General features: G+C 41.5%; 1 protein-coding gene across 2 annotated transcripts; it reads right to left on the reverse strand.

Moving 5' to 3' along the window:
* Positions 1–76: 76 nt before the first annotated feature.
* LOC109410407 (dihydroxyacetone phosphate acyltransferase) lies at positions 77–25,602 on the reverse strand. 2 transcript variants are annotated; one of them, XM_029869632.2, is made up of 6 exons: positions 25,396–25,602; positions 3,390–3,625; positions 3,145–3,321; positions 1,138–2,544; positions 902–1,074; positions 77–844 (listed from the first exon to the last, which is right to left on the reverse strand). In XM_029869632.2, exons 2-6 carry the CDS (start codon positions 3,612–3,614, stop codon positions 712–714), a joined length of 2,115 nt encoding a protein of 704 aa, XP_029725492.1. In that variant the 5' UTR covers positions 3,615–3,625; positions 25,396–25,602; the 3' UTR covers positions 77–711. The 2 variants fall into 2 exon arrangements, with proteins under 2 accessions (XP_029725492.1, XP_029725486.1); XM_029869626.2 differs by having other exon boundaries at positions 25,209–25,601.
* Between the last annotated feature and the right edge of the window lie 1,560 nt (positions 25,603–27,162).

The following is a 27,162-nucleotide window of genomic DNA, read 5'->3' on the forward strand; positions in this document are numbered from 1 at the left end:
GGCACCCCACGGTACGCATTTTTTTGACTTGAAAAAACTTCCGGCACTGTCATCAAAGAGAAAAAGAGCACATTCGTAAAAATAATTTAAACAGTTTAGTTTATTACTTATGACACAATTTCCCTTACAAGCATAGTACAAGTATGTAAACCCACAACACAATAACTTTTCAACACAGATGCATGCATGTTTTCTACTTATTACTAATTGAGTACTTAATTATGGTAAAAAAAACTGCACTTTGCCCACAGTTAATTGTAATGTATTTCGTCTTTCTTAAGAGACTACCTATATTAGCTATTTCACGTAAATTTACTCATTATGTCTGACTGGTTTGAAATAATACAGCTTTCGAATGAAAGTCATACAAACATTTGCCACTGGAATGATGCTTGCTGAAATCATGTCGAAATTCTGTCATTTTCTCTAAAATTAGGATGCTCAATTTGAGTTTCAAAGGAAATGATATCAGCAAGAATCATTCTATGGTCACACCTGCATCAGGTGGGTAAACTATCACTAAATCCTGCGATGATCCGGCGGGGGTGGCAGCACCATTCCCCAGACCTTGAGACCGATGAGCCTACCGAAGCGTAGGACAGTCTGCAGCAACTGCCACGCTACCGTCAACAGTAGCCGGACCAGCTGGAAGAGGTTCCTCGGTGGGGCCAGCACCCGGGACACCAGATCGGCTGGCCAGGAAAGCAAATTCTACAACTTGGCCTCGGTGACGGCCCCCTGGAAGGTCAGGTATTCGAACGGGAGCAGGTCGCAGTACGACCGCAGCATGCCGTTAAGGGTTCGAACACGGAGCGAGTCAGCCGTGAACATGGTGACGTTGTTTCTGGGGAAGAAGTATATGTTGAGAATATGTGGGAAGGTTTGATACGGTGATACTTACTCTTTCGACTTCCGGATGGCACCGAGGCTGACTAGAGAATGAAGTGCCAGATTGATGCTGTCCAACGATAAGCAGTACGGATGCACATTTCGAGCTTTTCGGAGTAAAAGCTGTTCCACCAGCTCTTGAACTTTGGCTAGATAGTCTTTCTCCTTGAAGGACACGTTGAAGAACTGCGAAGGTCGGAATGTTAGGAATTAGTGTTAGTAATAAAATACAACAATACTTTAACGAACCTGGTTCATAAGCACGGTAGTAACTTGCAAGTAGCAACAGAGGAACGGTCCGATCAAGCTGAGATAGACATATTCGCCATCTCCATTGCCAGCTAATCGAACATCTTCAGTTATCCGTTCCAGAAGACCAAACTCAACTAGGTGTCTCAGAGATTGGTCAAAATCTTCCTGCTCTCGCCTCGAGTGGAAGACAAATTCTCCGGCGAATAGGTTTCTCAGTTCGCCTACTGCTCGCTGCAAGGCGTCGATCTGCACCATCAGTCTACTCTGCCGCGACAGGTGTTTGACCACGAGCAATACCAATGCCGGCTGGGCCAGCCAATGAAGACACGGATTGCAGTACAGCTGGAGTGTAAAAATTGGCACCGATAGTTTCATGACCACATCCGAGAGGTTGTGGCCTTTCAGTTTTCGTTTGTCTACTTGACTGAAGTCGTGATTGGATTTGGCTATCGTTAGGACCTCATCCCGGGTCATTTGAAGAATGTTTCGATGTACGGCTAGGGCTTCCTTGACGCTCGACCGTATCAGATGGTGATCTAGTTCTGGATTTCCGGTCTTTTGGATCGTCGTTACTGCACCAAGGTCCTTAAAGATATCCAGCAGGTTGCTGAGACCTTCGATAAGTTCTGGGAGAGTAATCGATTGTCCAAGATACTTTTTATAATTGTAGTAGATCGATATCAGGTGGAACGTGGTTAAAACGATCTTCTGCTGTTGTAGATGAACTACATCAAATGCGAGATTCTGAATCATCCCGAGTTCAGATTTGGTAAGGGTCTGCACATGGCTGGGATTTACAGCATGCTGGAATCGATCCAACTGCTGACCAAAGTACTCTTTCACTGAAATTGGTTCTCCAAATTCAAAATAGATAGACCCATAGTTTTCCTTGAGGATGCTCATTGCCTTCAGCAGTCCTTTGGTAGATTCTTTAGGTTTCGGAACTCCAATCAACTCGTAAACGAATAACTGCTCCTCCAGTGGTCTATCGTAGGACACACTAACCGGTACGACCAGCACATCCGGAATTTCTCCCATAAACAGCGGCTCCAGTGCCATAGACAACAGCCCTATCTTTGGCGCCAGCGCCTTATTACTCCGGCTCCGCGTTCCCTCAACGAAAAACTCCACTCCGTTGTCGAACACCCGCACCAGCTGCCGCATGTATTCCTTGAAAACCGCCCAGTAGATTGCATCATTACCGAAGGTGCGTCGCATGTAGAATGCTCCGGTGCTGCGCAGTACACTACCCATGAAGGCCATCGAGTGGAAATCCATACCGGCAGCAATGCCAGGGATGGCTATGTTGTAACAGAACGACACGTACGACATCAGGATGAAATCACCATAGCTCCGATGAGACGGCAGGTAGAGAACCGCTTGTTTTCCGAATTTCGATTTGAGCTTGAAAAGATGAAATGGCACATTTAGGTAAAAGAATATTAATGGAAGTTCTCAAAGGGCAATCATATTTGAGGTTTCATGAACTCGTTACGGTCTACTCAATAGATTGCATATCACACAATAATGAACACCGCTGCCCACCTATAAGCGCAACGTACTCCATGTTTGGCCACAAAAACAACCCTCGAAGAAATCCAGGTGAAAATTTCGGAGAAATCGCGGGAGAAATTTCTGGAGGAATCCCTGATTTATCAAAAAAACAATCCCTGAAGAATTTCCAGCAGGAATCTCTAGAAGAATCCCGGCAGTAATCTCTAGACAAATACCTGAAGAAATCCCAGAGTGAATTCCTGGATAAATTACCGAGGATATCCGAAACGGAATTCTTGATAGAATTAAAGAAAATTCCAGGAATAATTCAGAGAGCAATCTCCGGAAGAATCCCGAAAATAAACCTTGCTTGAAGGTGTTTCTTAAAAAAAAAAAACATTGAGAATTCCCGCAAGGAAAATCTAGAAGTAATCCCGAGTCCCTAGAGCAGTATCTGGAACAATCCTGTAAGAAATCCCTGTAGGAATGATGTTCCCACGTTTGACTTACCTGTTGCAGTTTAGTCTCATTCACGTGCAGCCCGGTCAGTATCCGACCGAAGATAAAATTCAGAATCGTACCCAGCGTGCGAATGATGGGTAAACTTTCGTCCAATCCTATTTCGTCCAGGATAGCCTTAATGTTGTTGATGAGTTCCTTTTTCTTACCCGGATCACCATCCGATTCCTACAAAGAAAAGTGTTAATTTCTTAATTTCGTAAACGTATTAGGACTATCAATGAAGTGAAACGTACCGTCTCAATCAACGTCTGTATCCGCTCGCTGGCCATCACCAGTCGCTTCAGGTCCGCCGGAGTCACGTGGCTATCCTTGGGGTTCGGAAAAGCTGGTCCATAGCGTTTGGTCATGTCGGTCAGATCGCTCATGCCGGGTCCGAGAAGGTTCCTGAAGTTGTTCAAATAGTTCCCGACATCCGGGGGATGATGGTGCTGGGTACTCTGCTGCGACGATGAAGCCATGATGGCGGAACCTATGATTTGTTTTTGGCGAGAGGAAATGTAAACGAGAAAAAAAAAATGCTTGAGTGCAGGAAGGTCACACGTCGCGCGTGAGTAGATGCGTGCCTTTTGTGTGGTCGAAATGGTTCAATGTCGTCGCATAGTGTACTATCGTACCACCCAGAGCAGATCCAGAGTACAGCAATCACATTTATGTACTAGATATGCAGGTTGCCGGTGTTAGATATCTTATTTGTTAAAGCAGTTTTTAGAGATTCCTTTGTGAGATTTATTCCAGGAATCTTTGGAGAATTTCCCCAGGGACCACTTTCGGGAATCCCCATTGGGATTCCTTCGGAAATTTTTCATGGAGTTCATTGCAGAGTTCATCAAAAGATTCCTTGAGGACTTCAATGACAAATTCCATCGGGATTTCATCGTGAATTAAAAAGGGATTAGGATGGGATGGGGATAGGGACAGGTAGGGAAAAAGGAAAAAAAAAATACCCTGGAAGATGGTGCTAACGCATAAGCCTACTAAATGTAGGTAGTCGTCGGCAAAACCATAAGTAAATAGGAAAACCGCTATTATTGAGTTGCCTCAATAGCGTATCTGCTACGAAATTCCACAAAAGCGAGGACAATACTCCCCCTTGGGGCATCCAAACACTCAGTTTCCTAATCGCTGCTAGACGCAATGTCGAGAAGAGATATTGGCTTTTGAGCATTTGGTGAATCCAATTGGAAACAATCGGAGATATACCATGACTCCGTGTGGCTTCCAATATGACATAGAAAGGTACGATGTCAAAGGCATCCTCGATATCTGAAAAAACACCCAAACTAGATTGCTTTTGAGCGAATGCCTTCACGAAATCGTAAACAAACTTGTGTGAAAGAGTCACAGTGGACTCATCAGATGGGAAGGCATGTTAGTTCACATGAAGAGGCACGTTGGCCAGATGATGAATGCGTTCTGAGCATTTCAAAAGACAAGAGGTCAAACTGATAGATCTGGAACTCTTTTCTCCTTCATACGACGCACAACCCACTTTCAGAATAAACTTCACAGTAATATTCCGCCAATAGGCCATATGAATAAAGCTGAAATACTCTTTACTCAGATCTCTGTGAAGTTTCACAGAGATTTGCTCCACGGCTTCACATAGATTTAGTAAAGAGTATTTACTCAACTTTATTCATACGAAATTCAAATAACTCAACGTACATATGTACAGATGGGTAAATTATTGGTCAAATTGGGAAAAAATCCACAGCTCAGGTGAGATTTGAACTCACGACCCTTATTCGCTAGACAAGTGCTTTACCAACTAAGCTACCGAGCCAATTAATGACCCGGCAACTTAGTTGTCATAAGGTTCAATTCTAATCTCATCGATCTATATCATCTTCCCCTAAACCGCAAATATAACCATCTCTGTTGTACATATGTACGAAGAGCGAAAGCGATTTGTTTATTGTTTGAAACTGTTTGCCTATCGTACAGGCAACGCTTCCTCAACCACTTGTAGAGGAAGAACAATGCTACCTGGAAGGCGATCAAACGCGTCGTTCGCATTCTATTTGATACGACGGGTAACTACGTAGAGGTAGATGCTCGAAAACGACTCACTTGAAGTGCAAATTTTCGGTAATACCAATCCGTGTGGTCAAATTATGAAATTCAAATAACTCAACGTACATATGTACAGATGGGTAAATTATTGGTCAAATTGGGAAAAAATCCACAGCTCAGGTGAGATTTGAACTCACGACCCTTATTCGCTAGACAAGTGCTTTACCAACTAAGCTACCGAGCCAATTAATGACCCGGCAACTTAGTTGTCATAAGGTTCAATTCTAATCTCATCGATCTATATCATCTTCCCCTAAACCGCAAATATAACCATCTCTGTTGTACATATGTACGAAGAGCGAAAGCGATTTGTTTATTGTTTGAAACTGTTTGCCTATCGTACAGGCAACGCTTCCTCAACCACTTGTAGAGGAAGAACAATGCTACCTGGAAGGCGATCAAACGCGTCGTTCGCATTCTATTTGATACGACGGGTAACTACGTAGAGGTAGATGCTCGAAAACGACTCACTTGAAGTGCAAATTTTCGGTAATACCAATCCGTGTGGTCAAATTATGAAATTCAAATAACTCAACGTACATATGTACAGATGGGTAAATTATTGGTCAAATTGGGAAAAAATCCACAGCTCAGGTGAGATTTGAACTCACGACCCTTATTCGCTAGACAAGTGCTTTACCAACTAAGCTACCGAGCCAATTAATGACCCGGCAACTTAGTTGTCATAAGGTTCAATTCTAATCTCATCGATCTATATCATCTTCCCCTAAACCGCAAATATAACCATCTCTGTTGTACATATGTACGAAGAGCGAAAGCGATTTGTTTATTGTTTGAAACTGTTTGCCTATCGTACAGGCAACGCTTCCTCAACCACTTGTAGAGGAAGAACAATGCTACCTGGAAGGCGATCAAACGCGTCGTTCGCATTCTATTTGATACGACGGGTAACTACGTAGAGGTAGATGCTCGAAAACGACTCACTTGAAGTGCAAATTTTCGGTAATACCAATCCGTGTGGTCAAATTATGAAATTCAAATAACTCAACGTACATATGTACAGATGGGTAAATTATTGGTCAAATTGGGAAAAAATCCACAGCTCAGGTGAGATTTGAACTCACGACCCTTATTCGCTAGACAAGTGCTTTACCAACTAAGCTACCGAGCCAATTAATGACCCGGCAACTTAGTTGTCATAAGGTTCAATTCTAATCTCATCGATCTATATCATCTTCCCCTAAACCGCAAATATAACCATCTCTGTTGTACATATGTACGAAGAGCGAAAGCGATTTGTTTATTGTTTGAAACTGTTTGCCTATCGTACAGGCAACGCTTCCTCAACCACTGTACCCATCTGTACATATGTACGTTGAGTTATTTGAATTTCATAATTTGACCACACGGATTGGTATTACCGAAAATTTGCACTTCAAGTGAGTCGTTTTCGAGCATCTACCTCTACGTAGTTACCCGTCGTATCAAATAGAATGCGAACGACGCGTTTGATCGCCTTCCAGGTAGCATTGTTCTTCCTCTACAAGTGGTTGAGGAAGCGTTGCCTGTACGATAGGCAAACAGTTTCAAACAATAAACAAATCGCTTTCGCTCTTCGTACATATGTACAACAGAGATGGTTATTAGCGTGGCTCAAAATACCACATGTCAAAAAGTTCGATGGGCCCCCTTCTCATTTCGTTCTATATGACGTCACGATGCTCTGGTCAAATTTTCAGCTAAATCCGTTAACATTAGGGCGGTGCTAAACTCGTTTGAAGTTTGTATGGGAGTTTATATGAAAAAACAACGTTTTTAGCATTTTTCTCATAAGGGGCATTACTTTTGCATAAAACATATAGCCGATTATACAGAACTATAGTCTCACATGTGCTGAAAAACTTTGTCGAAGATCGCAAAGTCATCCGAAGCTTGTAAGAAAAGATATTACATGCAGACCATCTGGTGGTGCTTAACATTTAACATGTAAAGGAATAACAATAGCAATAAAATCTCATTGAATGAGCCCGTACTGTCTAGGCTATAGCTTTTTTCGCAAGAGTCTGATCACGTTGCGGTCTTCGACAAAGTTTTTCGGCATATCCCAGGCTACATTTCTATGGGATCGATTACGTGTTTTAAGGAAAATTTGAACCCCTCCGAAGAAAACTGCAAAAAACGATGTTTTCCCATATAAACGCCCATACAAGCTTCAAACGAGTTTAGCACCGCCCTAATGTTAACGGATTTAGCTGAAAATTTGTCCAGAGCATCGTGGCGTCATATAGAACGAAATGAGAAGGGGGCCCATCGAAGTTTTTGACATGTGGTTTTGCCATACAAGCTTGAGCCACCCTAATGGTTATATTTGCGGTTTAGGGGAAGATGATATAGATCGATGAGATTAGAATTGAACCTTATGACAACTAAGTTGCCGGGTCATTAATTGGCTCGGTAGCTTAGTTGGTAAAGCACTTGTCTAGCGAATAAGGGTCGTGAGTTCAAATCTCACCTGAGCTGTGGATTTTTTCCCAATTTGACCAATAATTTACCCATCTGTACATATGTACGTTGAGTTATTTGAATTTCATAATTTGACCACACGGATTGGTATTACCGAAAATTTGCACTTCAAGTGAGTCGTTTTCGAGCATCTACCTCTACGTAGTTACCCGTCGTATCAAATAGAATGCGAACGACGCGTTTGATCGCCTTCCAGGTAGCATTGTTCTTCCTCTACAAGTGGTTGAGGAAGCGTTGCCTGTACGATAGGCAAACAGTTTCAAACAATAAACAAATCGCTTTCGCTCTTCGTACATATGTACAACAGAGATGGTTATATTTGCGGTTTAGGGGAAGATGATATAGATCGATGAGATTAAAATTGAACCTTATGACAACTAAGTTGCCGGGTCATTAATTGGCTCGGTAGCTTGATACGATTCTCTTTGATCCAGGTCTTTATCTGCTCGGCCCCAGACGGGAACCTGCCAAAGCCCCAAGCTGCTGGTCTTGAGCCGACGGCTGCTTCCGGGGTGGGCACTCAAGGCCTCTTACGGTGACCTGGACCTCAGGGTCGTTATTTTGAGCTTGGAAAGCTAGCGGACTCACTTCCCACGCTCTTGGCTCCAGTCGGACAAACAAATTGTAGATGGCGGAACAGGAATACGTGGTTAAATAAAAAGAATAATTTACTCTAATTCAAAAATTTAATATTTAATCTAATTCAAAGAAATTCAATAATTTAAGCTTTATTCAAGGAGATTTTGTAGAAGGGAAAAATTGAATGGACACACCTTTTTGCTCGGGTACCGTACCACTTTGCAGCTCGGGGATGGTTAGACGCCGGGCTTCGACGCTCGCTGTGGGCTCGGATTGGCGCGCACTTGTTTCGGCCAATCACGGCGGGCTCACCAGCTTCCGAGACGTCCTTCTGGTTGGCGCCGGGACGTTCGCTCGTTACCTTCTTGCTCGCACTGGTAGTTCGCGCACTCACTCAGTTCGGTCGACTATCACCCACGTGGCACAGTCGTCAGGCACGCGATGGTCACTTTCACTGCCGGGAATCAAACTCGCACCACACGGAAACTTTCTGGGTTGAATCGTCGGAAACTCGTACGGACACTTGGTACTTCTGTTACTGGAGTGGAAATCAATGATAAAATCGCGGACTACAATATGCTTTGGTAATTTCTGTTACCGAATAAGAGACCTGAACCAAAACTCAGGCGGTTTTTATTGCAGCTGATGTTCGTGATCGAAATCAGCCTCCTCATCAACGGGCATTTTAACGACCAATGCAGCCGTTGAAAGATGGTCGTTCGGTGTCAGGGGGTATTGGATGGAGTGGAATAATTTTGAATTCAAAGTTCAATAGGGTTGTAGAGGACATCTGACACCATGGAAAAAGGAGTAGGAATTGTGGTAGGATTTTTTTAAACTAAATTATTCAATTCATTATTTTTAAATTCAATGTTCTATTTTAAATAACCACGAATTTATTTCTTATTTACAAAATATATACAATTTAATTATCTACAATATTGGAACCTAAAAAGCAGGTTACAATTACCCCGGGGTCTGGGTAAAAAAATTAATCAAATTAATTTTTTTCCAATTTCTGTGACACAATAGTCTGTATCCTCTCTGCTCTGCGAAGTCCAGTTTGATTCGATGAAATAATTGCTTCCTCGAGGGAATCTTTTCCAGCGAATCACTTGGATTGGGAAGAGTGAGCCTGGGATTTCAAGTATAGTTAATCTTACCAGCAAAAAGGGTCTAAATCATTTAAGTTTGTAACTCGCTATGTGATCACTGGTGGTTGATGGTTTAGTGCAATTTGCAAAATCATGTTTCGTCAGAATAAGTCGCATTTTGTCCTTCTCACATTTTGTCCTCCTCACGTATACTAAGGCAAAGTAGAATTTAATTTATTATTCTAACACGCGTTCAAACGCCAACTGTTGTCGACCAAACAATAATTTGAAAATTTACCTATTTTAGAAAAGATGAAAGCTCTGCAATTTCAACATCTTTGTCTCAACCGTTTTGGTTTAATTTAATAATATTTCCTATTTAGTGACACGTTGATTTTTCAACATAGATCCTTTTTATTTATTATGCTAGGGCGCCCTATTACTAAAGTTGTTTCTTCAAACACCTAGACGGCTCTAATCGCGAGAGCGGCTGGGTTCGATTCATTGAAACAATTATTGCTAAATGTTCTCTACAAAGCATATTCATTCGAATAGCAGCGAGAGGACCTCTTGAAAAGTTATTCTAGACTTATGAAATACCTATGAAATTTGCCACCGAGGCTGCGCCGGTTTGTCGACCGACGTCGCCACGGAGCCGAGTATTGACTGTCAAATCGCGATGTGAGATTTGTCAAAATTTGTTATTCTAAAGTGTGAGGACGACGCTATCATTACGAAGGCACAAATATGCTAAAAATAGCCAAATTTCGAGGTCGAGGTTCATCAGTTCTAGGCCAAGGACAGCTAGGCATTCCCATTCATCAGCTGGACCATGGGACGACTGCGTCTGCGTCGATTTAAAGGGGTAAACGACAGTGTTTATTTTGGTTTAGGTGCTGTTTTTGGTGTTTGTTTTCTTCGTCTTTTCAGATTTGTACGAGAACTACGAAGGATTCTACTAGGAGGAGTTTGCTAATTATGTGAATTGTGAAAGATGAATGAAAATAAATAAATATGTGAACGAAAGTGTTGATATTACTTTCATCCTGGTTTCAAGTGCGCGGCCGGCCACACACCGAGGGGTTTTCCTGACAGATCCTCCAGATCGTAGGACGAATTACCGATCTTCGACTTTACCTTGCATGGGAGAAACTGAGCAGCATATTTGGCGTTATAGTGATCTGCCGCACTAGAAGGCTTCATATTTCTGCGATATACGAGCTGACCTGGCGTGAAGGCTTTAGCGAACCGACGGTGACGCAGATTATAGTGATTTTGGGAGGCTTCGTGAGCTTTGGATATATTTTTCTGTACGATTTCGTAAATTTTATCGAACTTTTGCTTACGACGTTCTACCAGTTCAGCTTCGGACAGGGCCTCGCCGTGGCGGTATAACTTGTGGTCCGACCCCTTTTCTGAGAGTTCCTGGCCGTGGGTTATGTAGTAGGGCGTAAAACCGGTGGACGAATGGATGGTGGTGTTAAGAATGACCTCGATTTCTGGGATTTTGAGGTCCCACGATCGTTGATCGTCTTTCGCGTATGTGCGTATTGCCGCGTTTATGGTACGGTTGACGCGTTCGACCGGGTTCGCCTGCGAGTGATACCTGGAATTCAGCCAATGTGTAACTCCATATTGATCGAGTAGGTTCTTAAACTCGTTCGAAGTAAAAGTACTTCCATTATCGGAAATGACTACTTCGGGAACGGAGTTCCTGTAAAACCACTGATCTCTAAGGATTTTACACATTGCTGAGCTGTCCAGTTTCCTCACAGGGTGTATCATGACCCACTTCGAGAATAGATCGGCGATAACCAATATATGCTGGTTGCCTTTTCGACTTCGTGGGAGTGGTCCCACGAAATCCAACGAAATGATTTGCCACGGTCGAGTGGCCACGCGCATATTTCCCATTTCTGGAACAACCGGTACAGAAGGGGCTTTCACCTCTTTGCACGTTTGGCATGATTGAATATATTTGCGAATTTCAGGTCCCATCTTTGGCCAATAAAAACGCTTGCGAATACGGGCCAACGTTTTATCGTACCCTAAGTGGAAGCAGTCGTCGTGATTCTCCTTCAAAATCTCGGGAATTTCGTCAGACTGGGGAACACGTTTCCACTCGAAACGACTGTCGAAAGGTTCATCTCTCGCAGTCACGAACTTAAACAGTTTTCCATTCTCCACCTTGAAATCTACATAGTCGTCAGGCCTGTCCATCACTTTCTGCATGAGGGACGAGTGCCACGTTGCGGTAGAAGGGCCTTGGACCATAGCAATACTACGTGATAAAGCGTCAGGAATCACGTTGTCCCGACCTTTCCGGTGCACCGCAGTCATGTCGTACTGTTGTAGGTCCAAGCTCCATCTACTACAACGCGATCCTACCTTCCACTTCGTGTGTAAAATATGGGTCAAGGCAGAGGAATCTGTAATTAAAGTAAAATGATAACCCTCTATGTAGCCCCTGAAAGCGTCAATGGCCAAAAGGGCGGCAAGGGCTTCTTTTTCGGCCGCGTGGTAATTTTTCTGAGGGGTGGTTAGTTTGTGGCTGAAGTATGAAATTACTCTCTCCCCATCTTGATGTTGCTGAGTCAGGATGCCAGCCACAGCCACATCGCTGGCATCAGTTTGGATTGTGAACTCCTTGTTGAAGTCTGGACTTCCTAAGATGGGTGCAGAAATAAGAAGCTCTTTGATCTCACAGAAAGACTTTTCTGCTTCCTCCGTCCAACGAATAACTTTCGTTTTCGTCTTGAGAAGATCTGTAAGACCAGCAGTGATGCCACTGAAATCGGGGATGAACCGACGATAATAGTTGGCCATCCCCAAGAACCTCCTAAGTTTCGTTACCGTCGTCGGCCTCTCGTACTCAACGATTGGCCGAATCTTTTCGGGGTTGGTCCGGAGGCCATCCGTGTTCAAAAGATAACCCAAGAAAGGGATCTCGGGTACTCCAAACTTGGATTTCTCGAGATTGATACTCAAGTTAGCCTCAAGCAGTCTACGCGCAATCTCTCGAAGCAGCTGTACATGTTGCTCGAATGTCTCCGTGACCACGACGATATCGTCGAGGTACACGAAGACATAAGGTTCCAATACACCATGGCCAAGTACTTTGTCCATTAGTCGGGCCAAAGTGGCCGGACTATTTACGAGGCCGAATGGCATACGGGTGTATTGGAACAACCCCTTGCCTTGCACACAGAACGCAGTATATTTTCTGGACAAAGGGTCCAGAGGAATCTGAAGAAATGCTTCCGATAGATCGATGGTGGACAAATACCTAGCCTTCGGAAGCTGTCCGAGTATTCTGCAAGGGTGCGGCAAGGGGTATGCATCACGTACAGTGCGCTCGTTGATCTTGCGCGCATCCAGGCACAATCGGACCTTGTTGGGCTTTATGACAGGGACGCAATTGAGAGACCAATCTGAATTACTAGGTTCGATGATCCCGGTATCCAGTAGCCGTTGTAATTCTTCTGCGACCAAACATTGGGTTTTAGGGGACATTACATAAGGGAATTGTCTCACCGGTGCTTTATGCTTCCATTCTTCTTGAATCTCAATTTTATGTACAGCGAGGGGAGTCACTGTTAAGTGTCCTGGGCGGGCAGGTAGGAAAAGTTGCTTGATTTGATCAAGAATTTGTCGCTCCTCGTCAGAGATGGAAGGGGCCGACAACGGTTGATTACTGGAAGATTCCATGTGTGAGGGTTCGATTATAGCGCATTGCTGGATGGTCGGTTGGATGTGGAATTTTCTCCAAAAATCCATTCCGCATATGCAGTCAACGGCTAGTTTCGGAACGACTAATGTAGGAATTACTTTCACCACACCGTTAAATGAAAATGGTAGATATATTTGGCCCAAAACATTCAACTGCTCTCCGCTTGCCGTTCGCAACACAATCGAGTCATGAATGGGTGATAGTTTTCGTGGTTTGATTTTAGAATAAATTTTGTCACTAATCAGAGTCAAATTGCTCCCACTGTCCAATAAGGCCTTAAATTTTACACCATGTAAGCTAACTGTCGTATATGGTCGATTATCATTGGGATACGGGTATGAGACGAGACACGTGGTGGGTTTGGGAGTATAAGTGTCAATGCTAGCCGGTTCAAAGAAAGTAGAAAGGGTTTGCTTCATATCGTACGCGATTAGTGGTGCAGCGAGCCGCGGTTTTCTCTCGCTGACATCTCGTTTTTTATACAGTACGGACAGTTGTTGGTTGGGTATCCTCTAAAGCCACAATTTTCACAGAGAACACCTCGGGGAAGCCTACACGCGTTAAAACGATGACCATACGCGCCGCAATTAAAGCAATGGTTGGGTGGTGGCGGGCAATGAAAATCGATTAGAGCTGTAAGAGTAGGGAGTCGATTCGGTTGATTTTTGAACGAATTCGCTTGGTGCTGCGCGCGCGAGGTGTTGGGTGCGGAGGGGGCAGTTTCAGTTTGAGTAATAGGGGTTTTGTTCCGATTTCTATTGTTCGATTGAGACGGTTGGGTTTGGATATTTGGTGGTTCTGCTTTCTTATCTTTAGGTTTGGGTTCGCTCACAGTGACAGCATTGGTCTGTTTTTCTGTCCCGAAAACTTTATTGTACGCTGAGAAATTCAACGCGTCTACTTTTTGTCCTGCAGCCACGAGTGTAGCTAAATCGTTGATAGGCAGGAATGTAAGCTGCTTTTTATAGTCGATGCGAATATTTTGCAACAATATTTGCATCTTCTCATAATCGGGAATTTGATTACTCATGGTGCGGAAGAGTCGCTCCATTTCGTAATAAAATTCATTAAATGATTCGTTACGCTGTTGCCGTCGCTGGTATATTTTCATTTTAATTAAAGGATCTAAGTCCGGATGCATGAAAGTGCGCTTAAGCTCCATTACTAAATGTTGCCAGTTTAATAGTCGCCCTGTAGTGCGCATGGTCATATACCATTTCAGTGCATGGCCGGTAAAAAGATGGACGGCTGATTCAAAAAGCTCAGCCTCTGACACGTGTTCTGCCAAAGACAATGCTTGAACTACCTCCAGAAATTCGTTCAATTTCAGACCCTGATCTTCGCCATTATATTTTGTCAGTGTCCATCGAGAAACTGGCAAAGTTCGATGTGATGATTGGCCGGATAACGAAGTTCTAGCTGGGTTTGATGCTGGAACAGAATTTACGGGCCAGGCCGTGGGGTTTGGTACAGCGTTATTGTTACCCACTGGCGGAATGCTTTGTGGAATTGGGTGAAACCAGCTTTGCGATGGCGGCGGTAAATTGTTGAAATAATTTGGGACGCTACTGTTGGGTTGAATTTGATTAAAGGTACTAATCTGAGAAGTGTATGCAGGATATGGGTTTGCTAAATTTGGGACGTCACTGTGAGGAACGGTATACGGTTTCGCGCTCGCGGTGTGATCTGTCACGATTCGATTTCCCCCCGCCTCCAGATGTGGTGCAAAAGTTGGATGATTATTCTGCATACTATCGCCAACGGTCACTGTCTGCTTCGAAAATTCCCTTTGTTCATCACGCAAAGCCAACTCATCTTCGAGCCGTCGAATGCGTGCTTGAAGTGATAGAATTAAATTTCGATCATATGCACCGTCGGTTGGAGCATTGTTCAAAAAATCACCTAGCTCGCTTTGCACATCATCGAGCTGAGGCTGTGCGGGTTTGATCGCAAACAGATCTCCCAGCGGTAAAGCCGTTTCATTCTCTTCCTCAGCTGGTGCAGTAGACTGGGTGTAAAACCAATCTCGCAATAGGGTGACACACCTTACCAGTAAATCACGCAAACGTTGTGCAAGTTCAACAGTTGGATCACAATTTTTCACCATCTGGAATATTCTATGACTAAGATGTAGGAGCCTAGCTTTGCACTTGTCCTTTGAACTGATTACCCCTCGCCTCAAAATCTCACAAATTTGCTGATATTTATGGTCACACAACCCAATATCTTCAACCTTTTCTGGATCTAACGTAACATCTAAAACTTTCTGCTGTTCTTTCTCTGCCTTCAAGTTCAATCTAAGGCTTCTTCGCCTTTGGGAAAACGATGGATCATCGCGAATGACAATCAACCGTATTTCAATTTCAAAAAGTAGCTCATCTTCTAACAAATGATCCACGCGCATATGGTGGTACCACCCTAACATCATCTCAACGGCTTGATCGAAGGTGATTTTCGATTGCGCCATCGTACAGAGGAATCCACGCGGTCACCAAATTTATTATTCTAATTGAAACAAAGCGTTGAGAAAACGACGAAGAATTTGAAAAGTTGCCTAGGTTTGATCTATTGTATTAATTAACAAAGGATTCTAATTTGTCTTACACGTGGTTGACAAAACCAGTACGAGAATGTCTTATCATCACCCGAAAAGAAATTACTTTACACTATTGTTAACCATCAAATTCACCAGTAAATCACACTTCACTTGTCACTTCTTAATTTAAACAACTTAGAACCTAAAGAAAGGGAAATATATACAAGATAAAGAAAAATTCAGAAATTTGGTTGGAAAAACTAATTCAATTGAGATTTTTACAAAAATTCAATTCCTCCCGGAGCACATTTAAAAAAATCTAATTCAAAGTAGATTTTTTTTTCTATTTTTATCGTTGGGCGCCAATTGATACGATTCTCTTTGATCCAGGTCTTTATCTGCTCGGCCCCAGACGGGAACCTGCCAAAGCCCCAAGCTGCTGGTCTTGAGCCGACGGCTGCTTCCGGGGTGGGCACTCAAGGCCTCTTACGGTGACCTGGACCTCAGGGTCGTTATTTTGAGCTTGGAAAGCTAGCGGACTCACTTCCCACGCTCTTGGCTCCAGTCGGACAAACAAATTGTAGATGGCGGAACAGGAATACGTGGTTAAATAAAAAGAATAATTTACTCTAATTCAAAAATTTAATATTTAATCTAATTCAAAGAAATTCAATAATTTAAGCTTTATTCAAGGAGATTTTGTAGAAGGGAAAAATTGAATGGACACACCTTTTTGCTCGGGTACCGTACCACTTTGCAGCTCGGGGATGGTTAGACGCCGGGCTTCGACGCTCGCTGTGGGCTCGGATTGGCGCGCACTTGTTTCGGCCAATCACGGCGGGCTCACCAGCTTCCGAGACGTCCTTCTGGTTGGCGCCGGGACGTTCGCTCGTTACCTTCTTGCTCGCACTGGTAGTTCGCGCACTCACTCAGTTCGGTCGACTATCACCCACGTGGCACAGTCGTCAGGCACGCGATGGTCACTTTCACTGCCGGGAATCAAACTCGCACCACACGGAAACTTTCTGGGTTGAATCGTCGGAAACTCGTACGGACACTTGGTACTTCTGTTACTGGAGTGGAAATCAATGATAAAATCGCGGACTACAATATGCTTTGGTAATTTCTGTTACCGAATAAGAGACCTGAACCAAAACTCAGGCGGTTTTTATTGCAGCTGATGTTCGTGATCGAAATCAGCCTCCTCATCAACGGGCATTTTAACGACCAATGCAGCCGTTGAAAGATGGTCGTTCGGTGTCAGGGGGTATTGGATGGAGTGGAATAATTTTGAATTCAAAGTTCAATAGGGTTGTAGAGGACATCTGACACCATGGAAAAAGGAGTAGGAATTGTGGTAGGATTTTTTTAAACTAAATTATTCAATTCATTATTTTTAAATTCAATGTTCTATTTTAAATAACCACGAATTTATTTCTTATTTACAAAATATATACAATTTAATTATCTACAATATTGGAACCTAAAAAGCAGGTTACAAGCTTAGTTGGTAAAGCACTTGTCTAGCGAATAAGGGTCGTGAGTTCAAATCTCACCTGAGCTGTGGATTTTTTCCCAATTTGACCAATAATTTACCCATCTGTACATATGTACGTTGAGTTATTTGAATTTCATAATTTGACCACACGGATTGGTATTACCGAAAATTTGCACTTCAAGTGAGTCGTTTTATTCATACGGCCTAATATTTGGGAATGTACCCTGTAGCAAGTAGTTTTTTGAAAACATTTTTAAAATAATCAAATAGGGGAACTTACGTATTTTCGGTAGTTTTGTTCTCTTCGTCATGGGGTTTTTTTTTTAAGCCTGTAGGTCTCAGAGTTGGCCCCAAATCCTTCCCAGGCAAGCTGAGTTATATGCCCAAATTCCAGGCAGTTCGGCCCATAAAAACCCCCCCTGATGAAAAGAACAAACCTGCCGATAATACCCTACATTCTGAATCAAATTTAATAGGTTAAATCCCATCTGCCTAGGAGATTTGAAACGAGCAAAGCTATTCAGTACCCACTCAATCGATTATATAGTTACAATAAGAAATCCTCTACATAAAGAAGGATTACTAGTAACAATCTAGGTGCTGCGGATAGGGAGCGTCCATAAATTACGTCACGCAAAAATTTCCCATTTTTAACCCCCCCTCCCCCCTATGTCACACTTTTTGTATGAGACCTCTGAAATTTTTGTATGGGTTGTCACACTTTATTGAACCCCCCCTCCCCCCTAAAAGCGTGACGTAATTTATGGACGTTCCCATAGAAGCGGTTTTATTTTTCAAGCTAGCCAACACACACCTGCACACTCCCGGCACACAGCTTGTAAACACGCACGAGCGTTCAATTTTCTTGCAACCACCTCTCTCAGCGCGGTTGTCAAACACGCCGTCGCGACGCTGTTCGGAAATGGTAAACATAGGTAAACATGATCAATCCACCATTATTCCAATTTTGTTCTCGTGTTCAAAGTTTATTGTTTTCCATTCGCGATGGAAATTTTGATGGATAGTTGTTACAAAATCAGCTTAAATAGGCTCAAAACAATGTTTATCCTTCTTCTCGCTTTCCAACGACTTGACAGCGGCAAATGGAGATATCGTGACAACAGTTTTGATTATATCTGCAGCACCTAGATAACAATACTCTTCAATCAATCACACAGGTTCAACAAGGTTTAACATAACCTCCATCTTCAATGTTTGGCTCCCGATGTTTGGCTCCCGCTGAGAAAGCATATTGAGTCAGTCCGCGACACTCAGGTAACAATACAGTAGACGGGATGCATGCAGGGTGGCTCAAACTTGTATGCAAAAACCACATCGTTTGTAGTTTGTATGAGAGTTTATATGGGAAAACATCATGTAGCCCAGGATAACATAGCATAGCATGGATACTTGCACAAATCTTGGATGGAGTTGCAAAGTTGAATACAGGTCGGACTCGATTATCCGGGTGACTCCGAAAAAAATTCTCCCCGGATAATCGAATTTCCGGATAATCGAGCCAAATTTTTTTTATTTTATTTTTAAGATTTATCAATCACAAACAGTTCGATAAACATAGAAGCAAGCTCTTATGATGTTATAGTCCTTAAACCCAACGGCTGGCATGATTATGATAATATTTTTTGAGAATGGAATTTTAGCCGAAAAATCTACATAATAAAAATAAATCTCAAATAGGCTGAATCTGATTTATGAGTGTTGTATTTGACATTTGCTACATCTTTTGACATATTGCCATCTAAAATTGTGCAAACAAAACGAAAAATTATTTGGTCCCCGGATAATCGAGCCATTTTTTTCCGGATAATCGAGCCCCGGATAATCGGGCCCCCGGTTAGTCGAACCCCCGGATAATCGAGTCCGACCTGTATATCCATTGACATTGCTGATGTCGCTACTATCTACAATGTCATAGACCCACTCAGCTCCACACACCTGGCCAAGTCCTTGCAAGCATTTATAAATCCCTTCATCAACTTAGAAAGAGCCCAGAACTGAAGCAGCTTCCAATAGATGAAAGGATGTTGAAAATAGCAAATTTTCAACTTATATAACAAATGTATACATACTGAAGTAAAATCTATATATATATATATATATATATATATAAATGAGTTTGAAGTCCCTTTGAGGCAACAAAACTCAAGAACGGGTGAACCGATCAGGATGACTCTTGCACGGTTCGGTTCGTATTCGTGGTGGCTGTGTTTATATGTACAAAAAGTTACGAAAATCAGCTAGAAAAGTAACAAAATTGAAAAATTTAGATTTTCCATGAGCTGGGAAGGAAATCAACACGATCGAAATGAAATCAATCTAGAGTGCGGTGACGTTATGAGCTCAACAGTTGTCAAACCACCACAGCTGGGCAAGACAATGTTTGCCGGGACAGCTAGTTATTAATAAATAAATAATATTAGAAAGATCTCACCAATTGTTTTGTGGTTTTTTGGTCCCATGTCGATCATCTAATTGTAAGCAAAAAAGCACGGATCAAACAAAACCAATGAAAATGTACACAGATTTGAAAACAATTTACGCTTGAAGAGTCACTAAAACCGATTCCGGGCGGCTGATTGGAACGAACTCACCAAATTGTCCACATACAATGGTGGATTTGACTGTACAGGATATGTACGCCATTTTCATAAATGCATAAAAAGCATTACATTTAAAAGGAACTTTCTCGCCAATTTTGAAACATTCTCGTCGAAGAAACATCGCTTGCCCTTTCCGGTCGCGGGGAAGAAGTGTCCCAGTAATGGTTTGCGTCACGATAATCCGGCGGACGTTCGCTCGCTTGCGCCATCCCATTATAATATACGTATACGATAGTATACGATCACGATTACCATGCCATACACTTTTTACTTCCATCTTCCATCATTCTATTCCAGAGTTCGTAATCACTTTCACCGAAAAAACACACTCTTCAGTTTCCTTCCAAACAACGCGCCTATTTAATTAATTGTGGAAACGACCGACTGATAGGCAGAATTTATCCCTCCCAAACCAAGGGCCGAAACGTCGGATGTAATAGAACCACTCCGCTCATAATTTTCCGGACCGAAAAGCCAATTGTAGAGGGATAAATGACGAATTTCGCACCAACTCGTCTTCGGGGTTGGCAGCACCCCCTCAGAATATTATGAAATTTTGTAGGTTTCAAGACTTTACCTTTTCAAGCAACTTTGCATATTTTGTTTTTTCAAAATTAACCTAGACTAACATTTAAAAAGAGTCAAAGTTTTTTAACCGTTTTTTTTCACAAAAAAATAACTCGAATATGATAAGATGTACAAAAAAGTGATGTATGGGGGACATTTAGAGAATTGTCCAAGCTTTCATGAAAAAATATTTCAAAAATTCTAAATACATTTTTATACGTTAAAAAATATATTTTTAAAATTAAAAGTCAATTTACAGAAAATGCCCACTTTTTTATGTTTTGAAATTTTTTTCCAAGAAAGTCAATATTGTTGCCTAACTTTCCTCCATACATCACAAGATGGGCACTTTTAAGGAAAAAAAGTTTTTCTAACAAAAACTTTTTCATGTTAGTTTTTTTAGCGTGTTGCGCATTAGCCGTTTTTTTCACAAAAAATATAACTCGAATATGATAAGTTGTACAAAAAAGTGATGTATGAGGGACTTTTAGGGAATTGTCCAAGCTTTCAAGAAAACATATTTAAAAAATATAAAAAAATGTTTTACACGCTAAAAAATATCTTTTCAAAATTAAAAGTCAATTTACAGAAAAGCCCACTTTTTTATGTTTTGAATTTTTTTCCCAAGAAAGACAATATAGTTGCCTAACTTTCCTCCATACATCACAAGATGGGCACTTTTAAGGAAAAAAAAATTTCTAAAAAAAACTTTTTCATTTTATTTTTTTTGCGTGTTGTGCATTAACTCGTACAGTAATGTATCCAGAATCCTAATGACAATCCATTAAAACTGGGGCTCAACTACTTTTTTAATATCTTAACGTGCTTGACATTGAAAACGTGCTTGATATTGGAAAGGGCTCAAGACAAATTTGCTTTTAGGGTTTTATATCAATGAAAACGCTTGTGTATTGATGAAATATGTACATATGTATATGTGTATTTTTTTTTTCTTTTCTACAATATATACATCCTTCTTTTATACATTCTATTGTAAAGTTTTTTGAATATTAGATCTTTAGTCTATCTGAAACAAAGTAAACTTTTTTGGATTATCTTTTGAATTGGAAAACTTCTTCGCTTCAATTTGATTTTTCAATTTTTGTGTACCAGGTATTGTTTTTACGTGACTGTATGTGTATAGTTCTTCAAGTTCATCCGTCATTTTTGCAATAAAATAAAGCAGAAATTCAATTTTGTTATATGTATATCTGACTGTTTAACTGCCCAGTCATACAGTTCTCGAGGAGTTGTGATTGTGTTTCCATAATCTCGAGCAAGACTTGCTCGTTTTGCCATTCGCTTGAGAGTACCTCCAACAGCGTCACATGGACCTTTGCCATGTGAAGTTGCGAAGAAGTGCCATTCTGCTTCCAATCCATAATTGGACCGAAAACTGCACAAACTGGCAATTTTTTTTTTTTGTTTTATAATGAGCTGCTGCTCCATCTGACATGAAAGTAATTTTTGAGAAATCAATCGATTGTTTAATGAAATCCAGCAGTTTTGATATAAATAACTGAACTGCTGTTGTGTAAGTACTTCAGATATTATTATAAAGCTCAAGTTTTCCAACTTATTTTCTTTTCTGTAGTATACTTCAAAGGGGTGAATGGTAGCTTGAGAATTATTCCAATGGTAACCTTGAGCTGAATTTTGAATGATAAATGAATAATTTTCTGAAAAGTCACAAATTGTTAATACTTCACCCTGTTTAAGAGATTCTTTTTTATCCCGCAAAAATGAGGATTGTTCTTTATAAATGAAATCATGAGTTATAAGCTTATCAACTTTTTCTACAAAATACGGAACAAACTCGTCTATAGTCTTAGTAATAGTTTCCAAATTGCATCAATCAGTGGTTAGCCATTGTTGAAATAAAACCGATTCTTTATCATTCGTTTCTAATAATGATGTTAGTTCACTGGTTCTAGACACACAATAATACAATTTCAGCATGCTGTTTTAAGCGTTCAGATATCAAAACAAGCTGAGAAACAGGTTCTATTCCAGTTGGGATGTAACGCCAAGAAAAAGAAGGCACCCAATCAAACAAAGTTGTAATGCCCATTGAGTGTTATTAAATGGGTATAAGGATTCTTGATACATCCTGTACGAGTTAATGCGCAACACGCTAAAAAAAATAACATGAAAAAGTTTTTGTTAGAAAAACTTTTTTTCCTTAAAAGTGCCCATCTTGTGATGTATGGAGGAAAGTTAGGCAACAATATTGACTTTCTTGGAAAAAAATTTCAAAACATAAAAAAGTGGGCATTTTCTGTAAATTGACTTTTAATTTTAAAAATATATTTTTTAGCGTGTAAAAATGTATTTAGAATTTTTAAAATATTTTTTCATAAAGGCTTGGACAATTCTCTAAAAGTCCCCCATACAACACTTTTCTATAGGTCTTGTCATTTTTGAGTTACATCGATTTTAAAAAATTCTTCGAAAAAAAGTTAGGCCCTCTTCAAATGTTACTCTTGAAAATTTTCGAAAATTTAAGTATGCAAAGTTACTTATAAAAACCTAGTCTTTATGCCCACCAAGTTTCATTCGATTCTGAGAGGGTGTTGCCAACCACTGGTTGAGTTGGCGCGAAATTCGTCAAATTCTGCCTATTTAATTAATGTTTGAAACTAAAATATACTAATAACAGTCCAAAACGGCAGAATCTGCTTCCAAATTTCTTGAAAATACTGACAGGTGGAAGGCAAAAACACCGGGAAAACATCCTGTAGCCCAGTATATACCAAAACACTTTGTCGAAGAACGCGAAGTTATCAGACACTTGTTAAAGTAGTTATAGCCTAGACAGAACATGTCCAATCAATGAGATTTTATTGCTATGAGCCTTTTTACGAAGTGACACCATTGTTGCCACCTCCTGTCAAATTTTCATTCATAAAATTGGCTCGTAAAATAGACTATTGTTATTCCTTTAGGTACGGGTTGAATGTAAAGCACCTCCTGATGGTCTGTAAGTAATATCACGGAGAAACAGACGTCAAACTCTACTCGCACTCCGTCGATCACCTTTTTGACGGTGGATTCAAATACAGTAATGTTCCGATTTTATCACGCCCTCCGCACATCAATCCTTTATGTTTCAGTAGTTTGATGTTACATTTGAGAACAAGTGTTTCCCCTCTTCTTGAAGATGAATGTTGAAGGCATGTTTTGCAACGTTACAAATAGTAAAAATGCGTATACATTTTGAAGAATATTTCAAAACATTTTTGAAAAGGGGCGTGATAAAATCGGAACAATACTGTATTTGGTAATTGGTCAAATGGCCACTCGCGGCGCTCAAATCGTTTTTGTTCCTATTTGACGTTTGTTCACTACCGCCATCTAGTGGTTGCTTGACCAAGCACAGCATGGTTAATATTGGGCGATTACGTTTCCGTGACGATGTTTTGTACTGAAATTTGTTCCAAGAGTTACGTCTGTTTCTCTGTGGTAATATCTTTTCTCACAAGCTTCAGAAGACTTTGCGGTCTTCTTACATGTAGCGGCTAAGAATAAAAAAGAACCCGTCACAAGAAAAATAAAAAACTATGTTTTGCCATATAAACTCCCATACAAACTTCAAACGAGTTTAGCACCGTCCAAATGCTAACCGATTGAGCTGAAAATTTGGCCAGAGCATCGTAGCGTCATATAGAATGAAATGAGAAGGCTGCCCATCGAACTTTTTGATATGTGGTATTTTGAGCCACGCTTGCAGTACAGAAGTGCTGAATATCCCAAGAAATTAAAGAAAGTATATTGAAAATATTGAACTTCGAACCAATAGCAAGTTCAACGATCATTTAGCCACTCAATGCTTGCATTTAGTGCTTTGTAAATTTGCGTATATTTAGTTTATAAGAGAGACATAACGATATTTTATTCAGGGCTAACCCGATTCTTACATAGATTGCACTTGACTCACGTTGTGGTCACCATATTTCATCACTCCCTATTACTACATGTGTGTTCTTTAATCGCCAAAAGCAAACAGTAGGATTCACTTCTTGTTTACACCTGTTCCGAAGTCAATAAATGATATTGAAAGAACCGGTTAGTAGACCTCAATGAACGCGTAGTAAGCCACCACACAAAAAAGTGAGGCGCGTCTACAAATCAGTTTTAAAAAGGCCTGCTTTGACTTATTATTCTTAAGCGAACGTCCCCTTCTGTCGTGGTTTGCTTCGACGGTCTCTCTGACTTCAAGGTTATTTTTCGCTCTTTAATCTCCGTTTAACAAACAAGACGCGCACCAAAAAAGATACCGAGGAAAATTGGAACCTGAAGCATGTTGCGTTGTTTGCGGAAGATATTACTTCATTTATTTTGCCGTTCCTGCTAGCCCAGCGGCACACCAACCCCCCAATGCGTGCAGTATTTCCACACCGTCGTACATACAGACAGTTACCGTATCTATAGCGTACTCGACATGTCAAACTTCTTCCTGCGAGTGGAAGGTATATCAATATAGCACGATAAATGTCGGATGATGCGCGGATCGATATTTGAATTTCATTTCTGCCGACGAAAACAAGTTTGCTCCAATGACTACATTCGAATAGAGTTGCACAATTTCTGGCGACACTTTTTCTTTCGAAAGTGAATGTTGCATTTTTGCGAATTTACGTATGCACATTCATTAATAGCTGCAACACACCTCCAGACGGCGCAGCCGGTCGATATGTAAATATATGAATGTGACGTCCCCACTCGGTCGATCGGATGATACCTATAAGACCTCGTAGAAAGCACACTAAAACAATGTTCTTCGCACTATTTGAATAACATCAATTGTATTCGATAGACTCCAGTAGCTTTTCAGTAAGAAATTCAATGAAGATATTTACAGGGAACACACCTTCTCGCGTGATGTATGCCCGTCAGGTATCTAGATCTCCTTAGCTACAGCCGATCACTTTCTTTGCGAATCTCCTCACACACCCACCAAGTAGGCCTTTGGGCCTTGAGTAGTTCACAGCCTGCTGTATGCTTTATCACTTTCTATATTGTTTTTCTACACCTGGCAATTCACGCAAAATACCTACAACGAAGTTATCTGCACGATACGAATTTTATTGGGCTTTGCTCTTATCCTATAACAATCACTCAACCAGATCCAAGTCCAGATACCGTCTCGCCACTCGGTATGGAACAGAACGCGCTACCGCTCGCTGTAGGTACTAATCGGTCATCGCGATTTCGACTGCTGGAGCTGACTGGTTTCGTCGTCTCAGCCAACCAAAAGCGAGAATGCATAAAACTAGCAGCGGCCTCGTGGGTCGCCGCGGTGTTCCCTTGCCAGTTTGCTCTCGCTCTCCGCATATTGAGCGAGTGCGACTGATTCGAGATATAGGCATATCCATAGCATGGCAAACAAGCGATGACGATGATTAGGGCAGGGGTTCCCGATTTCCGACTCGGATATGATGAAATCTCCTAATCATGAACGTGTTACTGATGGACGCGTGTAAATCCTATAAATCACTTATCCGTTGTTTTGGACTTCTGGGATAAAATGCACCAGTCATCAAAATTGTACCAGCATACAGGTATGATCGATTTCCTCAAATTCGTACAGGAACACCAAATGAAGTGCAATTATTTTGAGAAGAATATTTCTGAAAAGATAAACATATTGGAAAACTGAGGGGATTGAAAGCAAAGTGGTGTAAGTGCCAAAATCTACGTTTCGAATGAGTGTAATCAGTTATTGTACCATTTTCCGCCCTCTTTTGCTTATCTTTAGACAGATACGCGTATTTCGACTACCACTTGTAATCTTTATAATAACTGACACTGAGGAAGTGTCAGTAATAATTTCTTGCGTTCGATTTGAATAGGTCGAATCTGCATAGGAATCACAGCAAACTTACGACCCATTCAAATCAAACGCCAGATTTATATAACTGTAATAACTGATTACACTCATTCGAAGAGGGTATTCTGCTTAGAAGGTTCGAAAAGTCGATACATGATCTACTTTTCGAATCAATAAGGTTTAAAGTTTTTCATTCCTTACAAAATGTGTACTGTTCAGTAATATTCCCACTGCGGCCATTCAGAATGGTCCCACGGACGGCACTTGAATGTCCACGCCTTCTTGTGCCAACCGGATCAGTAGCGAACACCAATATTGCAGGGTTGTAACCCGGCATTCTTGCAACATTCCCTGCCCACCGTATCCTTCCGGCTTTGGCCACTTTCGGGATGCGGGGTCCGCCGTTAAGTGCAGCGAGCTCGCGGTTCATCCTTCTCCGCCACACACGCCCTGCACACCGCCGAAGATCGTGTTTAGCACGCGTCGCTCGAAAACTCCGAGTGCTTGCAGGTCCTTCCGTGGATTGTTTCCGTAGAGGACCACCGCTCTTATTAGCGTTTTGTACATGGTGCATTTGATGCGTGGGTGAATCTTTTTAGACTGAAGCTTCTTCTGGAGCTAGTAGTAGGCCCGACTTCCGCTGATGTACATTATTTTTGAGGCATTCATCAACAGTCCGACCTTTGCTACTTCACGTTTCAGGCGGGTTTACAGCTGTGCCACCGTTCCAAATGTTCTGGCGATAATTTTTATGTTGTCCGCACGCAAAGCACACAAGTTGACCGGATTTTGGGAAAATCGTTCTCCGGCTGTTGAGCCCGGCTCGTCGCATCACACATTTCATGTTCGATGTTGAAGAGTAGGCAGGAGATGATTCCGTCAGCTTGTCGCAGTTCCCGATGAGATTCGAATGAACTGGATAGTTCATCCGAAACCTTTACGCAGTTTTGCACACCGTCCATCGTTGCTTTAATCAGTCTAGTCAGTTTTCCAG

Source organism: Aedes albopictus, chromosome 3 (assembly GCF_035046485.1).
Source record: "Aedes albopictus strain Foshan chromosome 3, AalbF5, whole genome shotgun sequence".
Taxonomy (NCBI): Eukaryota; Metazoa; Arthropoda; class Insecta; order Diptera; family Culicidae; genus Aedes; species Aedes albopictus.

Bases quoted from the DNA above. Each gene is read 5' to 3' on its own strand.
- LOC109410407 (XM_029869632.2), bottom strand. From the start codon at position 3,614: ATGGCTTCATCGTCGCAGCAGAGTACCCAGCACCATCATCCCCCGGAT. The intron at 2,545-3,144 runs GTAAGTCAAACG...CATCTTTTCAAG, and splicing joins ATGAGACTAAACTGCAACAG to CTCAAATCGAAATTCGGAAA. The intron at 845-901 runs GTAAGTATCACC...CTTCTTCCCCAG, and splicing joins GCCATCCGGAAGTCGAAAGA to AAACAACGTCACCATGTTCA.